The following is a 10,570-nucleotide window of genomic DNA, read 5'->3' as shown; positions in this document are numbered from 1 at the left end:
TTAAGAAATGTATCTAGTAATCGAGTTTGCAGTTGATTATACATGACAAAATTGTAGAATCAGAGAGCTCAAAGACTGCGTAAATGAGGAAAATAACGGAAGGCTTTCGCTCACGGATCAAATAAATGATAAAGAAAAAATTTAATCCAAGACTGATAATCCTGACGCATTATTTCCTAGATCCACGCACGATATTCATAACGTAGATTAGCATCAACAGAATGTAGATTGAATCTAACCCACCAAATTACAAATTAAAAATTAAAAATTATTATTTCACGCACGAGAGGGTCACAAAATCATATTTCGTTGTCAGGCATGCACATGTCATGAAGGACCCGCCGATAGGCATACGTCCTTCGATTGATAGATGCTTTGGGGTTTGATTGTAAAGTCGAAGGCATCGCTTTCCGAACTGGCAAACGCTCTCGTATTTTAATAGATGGGCGCGTCGCATGCTCTCTTTGCCGTGATACATGCTTTCGTGCATCTCCCTCCAAACCCACACTGCCAGTCTCCACACCTCCTAAAATTTTCACTCTCTGCCCCTCCATACCTGGTTCTGACGCGACCATATCAAATCCACATTCGTGTCCCGTGCTTAGCATGGCTCCATTTCCATTTTCCTCATCCAGTTCTCTTCCCTTGAGTCTATGCGTCATGCTTTCCCCCCTCTCAACACTTCCGTCCTTCCCATCTTGACCTCTCCTCTTCTTTTCTATCGCCATGGGCGATCCATTCGCATGGCACATCGTATAGACGGCAAACAGGTTCGGCTGCCCCTCCTTCGGTTCCACCTCAACTTTCCTCAAAACTGTAAGATCTTCCGCCGCTGCTGCTCGCAAGACACGGGCCTCGACGCCCGGTAGATCCGAGGCACACATGACAAATATCCCTCTGCCGCTCAAAGCGACCGCGGCCGTCTGGATGTACGCTTCGACACCGCCTCGCAGTTCGAAGTTGCATGGTCGTTGGTCTTCCGCGGCAGGCAACAAGGAGGGACGGAGGCGGGCTTTTCCACTCTTGGTTTTGAGGACGGTTGAGGTCGTGGAAGGAGAAGACTGGAGGGCCAGGGAGGACGTGGAGGAGGTACAGGAAGAAAGCGAGGTGACAGAAATAGGTGGATCTGCGGGGTGGGAGGGAGCAGGGGCACCATGGCCGTCGAAGTAGGGTGGGGTGCCTGTGATGAGATGAAAAGTGCGGGCCTCGAAAGCCCTCGGTTCAGGAGAAGAGAGAGACGAGGACGAGGATACAAGAGGAGAAAGAGGTGGAGGGGGCGCAGGGAGGGATGTTCGGATTTTGGCAGCAGCGCTGCCTGACGACGACAAAGGGAAGAAATTTCGAAAATCTCCATGGCGGACACACGCGCGATCGGCACAGCCGTTGACCAGTAATGAGCGGCGCGCACGCTCCACCGAGCTTGCTTGTGCCTCAATCCCGACTGCGTGAAGGCGAGGGAGCTGCCAGCACACCATCATCAGGACGCTGCCCAACCCACAGCCCAAGTCCAATCCCCGAAGGCCCTCGCCCTGCTCCTGGGCCCCCCGAACGACTTCCTCTCTTCTACCATCTGCTTGCTTCTCTCCTCCACCACGGATCAGCAAAAGGCCCGCGCATTCTCCATCAGCCTTGTCTGATTCGACGCCTCGCAACAGTTCACGTCCCCAGCCTCGTCTCATCTCTTCACCCGCGATCCAGGCGGTAACTACATCGTCCGTGGAGTACCGATGACCTCCCACGGGCTGAAAGATCCGCCAATCTCCTGAGAGACAGCATAGAGCTTCTCCTGCTTGAGGCTGCGGGCTTGTCATAGACGAAGGACGTAAGGGGCCGCGTAATTTGAAGTCAGGTGGACGGCGAGGGATCGTGACGACACCGGTCTTATCCATCCCCCGCCGCTTTTTAGTCGAGACGATTTCTCCTCGACCCTGACAAACATGACACGTTCGAGTGATTTGGGCTGTGTGGTTGCCTTTAGTTACCAGGGCTTCGTCCGCAGCCAGTTGTAACTTTGGTAGGGGCGTCAACGACTGAGGAGTGTCGTTGGGACTGTCCTGAGCACAATGAGATCGTTTGACCTTTCGCTTAATTTGCACGCGACCCGTCCCCGCACATTTGAAACATGATATGGAATGCATTGTTTATAGGATAGTCGGCTTGAGATTTCGATCCAAGGCAGTACTCGTTCAGTCTGGGCATCCTCAGGCTAAGACCGAGCGCCAGGAGGTTCAGACATGGCTCCTCAACTGACACCGCAAAATCAAGCTAATCTGTGGCAACAAATGAACCAGTGAGATTGAGATACGAGAATTTGACTTGGTGGACTCCTGGGCGCTCTGCTAGCGTGTTTGCCTTTTGAGCGGCGAGGCGCTCCTTTGTGAGAGGACCGGGCTTGTCTCCTATCCGTGTGGGTCCGGACTTTTTCTAAAACATTATGGGATTTTCTATTTTTTATTTTCTTCTCCTTCCAGTTCAGAGAAACTTTGATTGAAACAACATTTGGCTTTTAACCTCACGTATTTGTGCTTGGATAAAGGAATATGAAGATATGAAAAAAAAATCGAGTCGCGAGTCGAGAATTGAAATGAGATGTTGCCATCAAGACACCATTTATGTTCTAACTGTGAAAGTATGAAAAGTTTCCAAGACGGGTCAAGGAACATAGTAGGCCGTGACTCCCATAATTCTAAGGTGACACTCACCCCCTTTCCCGCTCTCGCAATAACTTTCGAGCTAAGAAAGAAAACACTCCCTTCACACACTCCATTCCCTATGAAAACCCACGCTCCTAGACAGACCAAGGTCCCAACACTCCTGTCTGAAGATAGGCATCAGCCCACAGTAAAGTTCATACAAGGCAATCACGAGCACGACCTCTTTTTATATCAATAAATCATCATACTTCCAAGTAACTTTTTTTAACATTTAAAATACCGGCATGATCACGATACGAGGCGTACACCCCAAAAATTATGTTTGAAATATACATGAGAGGCGGTCCTCAGTAATGTTTTTTCATTAAGACCAACCTTTACCTATCTCCTCTCCATTGGGAGTCTCCGAAGCTGGTATAACAGTAAGGCTGTTGCTCGACGTCCGACCCCGCGGGCGGGGATAGAGACCTTCTAACGACCACCCACGACGCCGCTGGCTTCCATGACATCCGTTTCCTCCTCCTTTGTCCATTGTTTCCTTAAATATAACATCTTCCTCTCCATCGTGACGGAGCAGCTCATCCTCGTCCATTGAGCCCCCGTTCTCTCCGCCTGAATCGGATTGAAACGTCACCAGAGACATGGTCCGGCTCCGACGCTCTTGCGACGACCGCCTTGCTGAAGGCCACCATCTATTAACAAAAGAGGTCGTCCATATCGAGTCTCTCTCACCCCACATCCACCGAAATCCTCTCTGTGGCACGCTCGTTAAAGCCGACACCGCGCGGCGAGCAGCTCTCGAATCAAGGACAGCAAAGCTAACCTCCTCATCACCAGATTCCTCTTCCAAATGTTGTGTGCCCCGACTGTCATGCCTATTGAGTAAATTGAACCAAAATCGAGAGGCTTCCCCCTCCTCTTCCTCCCCCTCCTCTTCCTCCTCCTCCTCCTCCTCCTCCTCCTCTCTTTCCACCCCTTCTTCTTCCCTCCCTTCGACGCTTCTTACCCGTCTTTCCTCGAGAAAAATGAATTCCACCACCTCAAAAATGAGACCCCAACACTGCCATCCCACAATCCCCAACAAGATCGCAAGGAACGGCGCCAATTTCGCCCAGACGAACGGCCCATATGCATGCCGTTCTCCATGCCAGGACCCTCCTGCGCAACCTTCCCGAGGGCAGGCAAAGCCAAGCCTTTGGTTTGCAACGTCAAAGAGCGTGTAATAGGCCTCGAGCCAGATCTCGCCCAGGACCCAAAAGGGATTGTCAGCGACGTCTTGTAGGAGCAGGATACAGATGCTGAGGGAACACGAGACATAGTCTTCCGCGCGGAGGGGCAGGGAGGGTCCATCTTGGAAGCGAACGACCAAATCCGGAAAATCGGAGACGGAAACGCCGTAGCAAGTCGGAAGCCACCCAGACGAGGGAGTTTTCGTGGAGCTATACGTACTGGACACCGTGCAGTGAAGGCCCTGCGTGATGAGAGAAATTAGGCGGGGATATTCCGTCGATGGAGGAATGAAGAGGGAGGCGCCTGTGTCCACAATGGCGATGCCGTGACCCCATCCCGCTTCATTTGTACCGCCTCCATTCAGCTCCTTCTTTTCTTCAAGTCGCAAAATTTCACCTCGGCCCGGCTGCTGGTGGTTGCGTGCACGGACCTCCACGCCATTCACGCCGACGGACCACCTGCCTGGTCTCATTATGCTTATCGACTCCTCTTCTTCCCCGTTCCATCCCCAGCTTTTCCCTGCACGCCCTCCTTCGTCCAGAATTAGTGGAGCGAAGTGCCAGGAAGCGTTTTGCCCTACCTTGTCTAGGTCGTAGCCTCCCAAGCGTAGCTCCGAGCTTGATTCTTCGACCAATCCCCGGTCGTCTGCTGCCAAGAAGACAGAGAAATGGAAAGGCAGATCGGGATGCTGCTCCCGCAACGCCTCCAGCACCGTCGGCTTGCTAATCTCCCCCGCTTTACCGAGGCCCAGGCCAACCACACCATCCCAGGACGCTAATGTAAGCTCTCCATCTTCATAGATTGCCTGACCAAATTTTATGCCCTCAACGGCAACATCTCCAATTCTTAATGTATCCTCGCCCTTCTTTCCCGCAACAATTCCATCGGCATACATCGCCTCGAACAACCGAGGCAGGACTCCATCGTCGTCCTCCATATCGTCATCCTTTTCCAATACGTCCCGGTAAGTACGAGAAGCCCCAGGATGAAATCCCCGCCGGCCCGGACCGCACGACGGACAATTCGCTGCGGGCACCCAAACATCCGTTGATCCTGTATCAAATAGGACGCGAAAGTATTGAGCCGGTGTGCCAAGACCTACCATCCCAACGTATTGCGCGTCAGAGATACTTTGTAGCTTGATTCCCCCCGGGCCCGAGGCCAGCCGCCTGAAGTCGTCAGAGGAACGTTCCTCTTCTTCCTTTACTGGCATTGGGCTCTCCGAGCTCTGCATCCTTGTTAGTGCCCGTCCTTGGGAGGAAGGTACACTCATACTTTCTTCATCAAGGGACGCAGCGATCATTAGACCCGGTACTAAAGGTTTGAGGGCATGCCGAATTATAGTGCTGAAGGTACGATGGTTCTCCTTGCTTTGTACAAGGGGGATTCCTATTCCGCCTTTCGAACTTGCAGCTTTGATAATCAAGCTCTCTTTCTTTGGTTTTGAAGAAGCAAAGGCATTGGAAATAGAGAACTTGAGGACGTCGTCTTGGCCCTCCATGTGGTACGATATGAGACAGACGATGTAGAATAATGGAGCAATGAAGCATAATGCTACTGAGGTGAAAACTGCAGACCGTCTCCGTCGATGTGGGGTATCAGGTATAAAGTGCGGTGGAGGCCGCATGGAATCCCCCTAGACGTCGCCGTGGGTGGGCTGTCCTGCGGTACGATAGTATGAAAAGAATGGTGGTGGTGTTAAAGATGGAACAAATTTCTTGATGTCAGCACTAAATGATTGATCATATGCAGACATAAGGGGTATGGCTACGATCGAAATCAGCATTCAAAAATTAATATCTCATTTTTCCCATCTGTAAGTCAGAAATCAATCAAATGTTGGTGATCGATGATATTGCTCATTGTTTCACTCCGGATTTCCGTTTTTTTTTGGTGAGTTAAATTCAAATTTGAGAAACGGCTGAGTAATAAATGAATGCCGGGAGGTCTTGCTTCTCCGATTCCCGTAGACAAAGGCACAGGCAGATAACCTCGCATCTCACCAATTTTTGGGTACTTTATTTCATCTCGTGCTTGCTGTCTAGTTGGAAGGTACAGGAAGGCTCTGACCGGTCCTCTACAAGTGCCAGCAGAGCAGCTGACGGACGAATGGCTGCTTTCGAACATCTTGAGGATTGAACGGGTCCATCAAATCGCTGCGGTCAAAAGAGTTTTCAGTAAGCTGTCCGGATAAGCCCTCGCTACTACAATCCAGACCCTCTGTCGTCGCGAGAAGAGCGGCAAGAGGCTCTTCGAGACCGGGGCAAGGAGTCACCTTGCGAATTCAATACGGAGTTGGGCTGCCCGAGGAATCGGGAGAAGTAACCCAGGTGACAAGATATTGAAGGGTAAGATCGCAAGGTTTCGATCTTGCAACTATTCAGCCTCTAGAGGCGTCTAAGTGCAATTTGGACAGAAGAAGTCTCCGGACCGAAGCCCACTCCCAGGAATCGAAGATTTGGGCATGCTTAAGGCATGCCATGACCAGAATAAAAAGAATTTTCACTAGATCGGCTATGAAATCAATATTTTAGTGCAGCTATAACTTCTTTCATGAACGTAAGATTTTTTTGGGTGAGCACCCTAAGAAGGAGCGACCGAACAGATTAGACTTCAATTGGGGGCATAGGGAGCGAAGGGCGGCTTACTCCCAGCGAAGGGGGAACTGTTAAAAATATTCTGTCGGCTAAAAGAGAGAGATTGATTTTCCTCGATATGTATAGATGAAGGCTCGGTTAGGCAGGTGCCCTGGGCAGGCGCCCAAGGTACGCCTTTACATCCATCTATCGAGGACATCATCAGTCTCTCTATTTAAACAGGAAGGACATTTTTAACAGGTCCCCACTCGCTTACCGTAAGCCACCCTCGGCTAACAGCCCCTTGGCCGAGACTTAAGAATGTCGATTCGTTCGTATATTCCCTGATGAATTCTTATCTGTTTGGACGATCCTTCCGTTCACAAAAGTCTTCTCGCTACGCCTGGTTGGTTAGTTCGTTGCCGATCTAGGATAATTTCTCTTCCATTCTAGTCATGGCTTGCCATGGGCTCGACCATTTTTCCGACATCATTTCTTCCATTTCCATGAATGGACTTCGGTATGGAGATCTCCTCTTCAACATTTTACGTAGACTATGCGGAAGGCTATATTATTGCAAGTACAATACCTTGCGATCTTTGCCTTGACGCATTTGTCGTGTCCAATACTGACTACAAAGAATGGCTTGCTATCGAGACGAACATTGCCTAATTAGTACCTGATCTTCCTGTTTGTAATGGTAAATGGATACAATAAGGAAGCAGTGAGACTCGATTATGTTTATATTTAATTTTCAGTGTTAGTTCTGTGTAACAGCAAAGGTGACAAGCTCTTTTTAGAATCTCAGGTTTGACCCGGGCACTGGGAAAGTTCCATTCCCAACGCAAACATCCTTTTGTGTTTCACGGTCCACTAGTCTTCCTCGCTCCTTCTGTTTTTCCAGATCCTTCAAATACGTCACCCGTTCGTCTCCCTTTATTGGTAGATGAGCGCCGCCGATCGTGCGTTGAGCTACGGACTTCCCGCGACTACCCGGCGGCTGTTTCATAGTGCAGGACATAAACCTGCGGAAGGACACATCTGACCAGCTTTCCATTCGAAAAAGAAAACAAGTGAGCTATTTTCACATGAAAGATTGAGAGCACTTTGATGGAACATGAGGTCATTAAAGAGTCTCAATTTGAGCACGGTCAGACAACTATGCCGGCCTCGCGGCGCGGCAAGTTTAGGTAGTTGTTGTGCGCATAAAGCGTCGAAGACGATTTAGCAATCTGCCATCTACATTTGATCATCATGGTTATCGTGCGGAAACGTCTTAGAAGCCTTTTCTGGGGTATCACCATAATGCATTTGGTCATAATGCGTTGAAGGGTGGCCCCCACTTTACTCTGAACCTTACCTGGCGCAAATAAATCCTCCCTCCTTCCGCAAACATTTGAAATGCGATAGCTAAGGTTGGTACTTTGCCGATAATCTCCATGATAGTGAGGTGAAATGAAATAAGACCTCAACCCGCGAGATTCATCATTTCTTTGTCGCCATGATACACTGGCATGATACGCGCTCCGGCGTGGAAGATCGTGTCCAGGAAGTACATTCCACCGTCTCCGCTGGTACAGCACCTGGCCATGATTGTAGCGAGGTATCTTTCCAAACATGTACAGATCTCCCGGCCACGTAACTGGGCAATCGTTGTGTTTTCCCTCGTGATAATGAGGCATGTGCAGTCTCCTGCCTCTCCCCGCTAACCTCCCCTCCCCCTCTCCTCGCTACCAGCAACGGTTTTCCACGGATCGAGCTATTCTCGTACTGCTAGGACAATACCTCATCTATCATCGCACATCGCGCCTCAACAGTCTCACAGGACACAGGCAACATGTGCGGTCCGCGCGGTTGCTGACCTAGGATCATGAGTAGGACTCCATGGCTTCGTCTGCTGTCTGAGAGGGATGCCGCTTTAACCGCAGGCCGGTCACTGAACGCCGTTCTGGGAGACGGTAGCATTTTTCATTTCCGTACTGAAACCCAATCATGACGTTTTCAGCGTCCTGGTTCTGTCCTGGTCCTCCTCTAGAGGAGGGTGGAGGCGAGAATTGGTGCCTCTACAATACATTTAAGATGCTTGTGACGACACCTAGGTAGGTCTGAGGCTCCGTCCGTCGTTTTCGGCGGTTTCTCCGTTTTGGATGTTGAATTCGTTACATCCTTAGGAAATTTCGTTGACTCAAGTGATTCATCCTTTCTTCTCTTCTGGGCAGCGTGGTTGCCTCGGCCGTGGTGGGTACATGGATATGGCGAAAGCGACGAAGACTCAATAAGGAGGATCCCCGGCGGACGCGGACTTTAGCTGACTTCTTCGACAAACTGGTATTTTCACGTATCCTGCGTGACACCTTTGATCCTCTCATAGTGCTGATGGAGAACGTGGCTCGAGAGATGTGGCAAGGATTGAGATGAAGGGACAGGACTCATGACCAAATTGAGGGGCTTTGCAGGTTGCTGCCTCTCTATCCCTACAAATCGCAATTCATCAATCTCTTTCGACACTTTTAGGTGATCATTCTCTTCATCATCGACTTCATCGGCTCTCTGATTGAGTATATTTACGTCTTCGACACTAATGCTTTCCCTCTCAAGTATTGGGACCCCGAGCGGCGAGGTGGGGAGAGGAAGGGGAGGGAATTAGAAATCACAAAGGGAAGGATGTAAAATTGCGCGAATAGGGAGAGACGCGCTATGCTTGGCCCGCCATTGCTCCTGGTTTTCGCAAAGGAGGTCGGGTTGGATGCCTCTTGCGTGACACCATCCTCTCTTTGGACTCTCCCAACCCCCCCGGCAGGCCCGGTCAACACCATTCTGTACGTGGAGCTCTTGGAGGCCCAGTGTATGTTCAATGCCTTCGCCCATTGCTACATCTCCTACATCATGTATTCCTTCATCGGCCGGCGCCGTTCTCTTTCGCGCCTGAAACGGGACGCGCCCCCCAAGAAGGTTCGAGGCTCGGGGACTGGGGGGGGATGGGTGATCATACATGTGACCAATCTAGGGACACCGGAAAGGTGCCGATGGAGGACGCTGGGGATAAGGCGAACGTCGTGGGCGGTCGCTGAGAGTGCCCGAGACTTCTTGGCGATCCACTTTCTTCCCCCTATCTCGTTACCTCCTCCCTTCCACGCCATCCCTCCTTCTCTTCCCTCCTAGATGCTGGCTATTGCCTGTCTGGGAGTCGTTTTGTACGGGGTCTTCTGGACTGTCCTGTGGAAATACGCCGTAGCCCACGATTCCTTCAGGTCCCTGTCTTCCCTCCCAGCAACCTATCTTCCTTCTACCTCGTGTGCACGAAACCTTTGATGGGGCGGGCGTGTGGTCCTTTTTCCCAGAATCGCCTTCTCCTTCCCGGAAACAGGATGCGTTCTCATTTCCTGCCCTCCCTCGCGCTTTTCGGATCATCGACAGGCATATATTCATCGCCGGCTTCGCTGTGGACCTGTTGGCCTTCCCCCCGGCGATTGTCTTTATGCTGATCATGTACTGGCTGACGTGGCGGGCGCTCAAGGGGTGCGGAGAGGGAGCGACGGAGGGAGAGAGGGAGGGGTGGTGTCTCAGGACGGGATCAGGATAGAGGTCCGAATATTATCAGATACCATATGCCTTCGTATGACGGCTCTGAATCCACAACTTCCATCTCATATTCTGTTGTCCTGCTCCCTATTCGTTGCCTGCCTTCCTCTCCCTCCTCCTTCAACACCAGGCGCGCTACGTCGGATGATCCTAATTCCTTCCTCTCAGGTCGTTACGCGCGAATTCGCCGGAAGCTGATGCTTGTGGCTATTGTTATACCTTCAGCTCTGTCAATCGGATCGGCGATGGATTTCATCCACTGGTATTGAGGGAGGCAGGAGATGGAGATCTGGGAGGAAACTTAGGGATCTAAGAAATAGAAAAGCTTTAGTGATGAAAATGGAGAGATGGCAGACAATAGAGAGAGAGGCGGAGCGTAGACTCCACCCGGTAAAAGACTCCAGCTGACTGAAGACTTCACAATTAAATTAAGGGGCAAGAGGGGAGAAGACGTATATGAGGACACGATGCTCATGGGGACTCAGAACGGACGCGTCGATAGGCAAAGGAGGGCGAGGGTAAAAGGCA

General features: G+C 50.8%; 1 protein-coding gene across 1 annotated transcript; it reads right to left on the bottom strand.

Moving 5' to 3' along the window:
* Positions 1-1,099: 1,099 nt before the first annotated feature.
* Positions 1,100-1,796, bottom strand: NGA_2039200 (methyltransferase small; the record flags this gene model as incomplete). The annotated part of the gene is made up of 1 exon (XM_005854471.1): positions 1,100-1,796. A coding segment is annotated over one exon (697 nt), but the record flags the coding sequence as incomplete, so codon positions are not given.
* Between the last annotated feature and the right edge of the window lie 8,774 nt (positions 1,797-10,570).

This window comes from Nannochloropsis gaditana (genome assembly GCF_000240725.1).
Source record: "Nannochloropsis gaditana CCMP526 unplaced genomic scaffold scaffold495, whole genome shotgun sequence".
Lineage (NCBI taxonomy): Eukaryota > Eustigmatophyceae > Eustigmatales > Monodopsidaceae > Microchloropsis > Microchloropsis gaditana.
The sequence above is the reverse complement of the archived record's forward strand: the minus strand, read 5'-3'. Positions and strand labels throughout refer to the sequence as shown.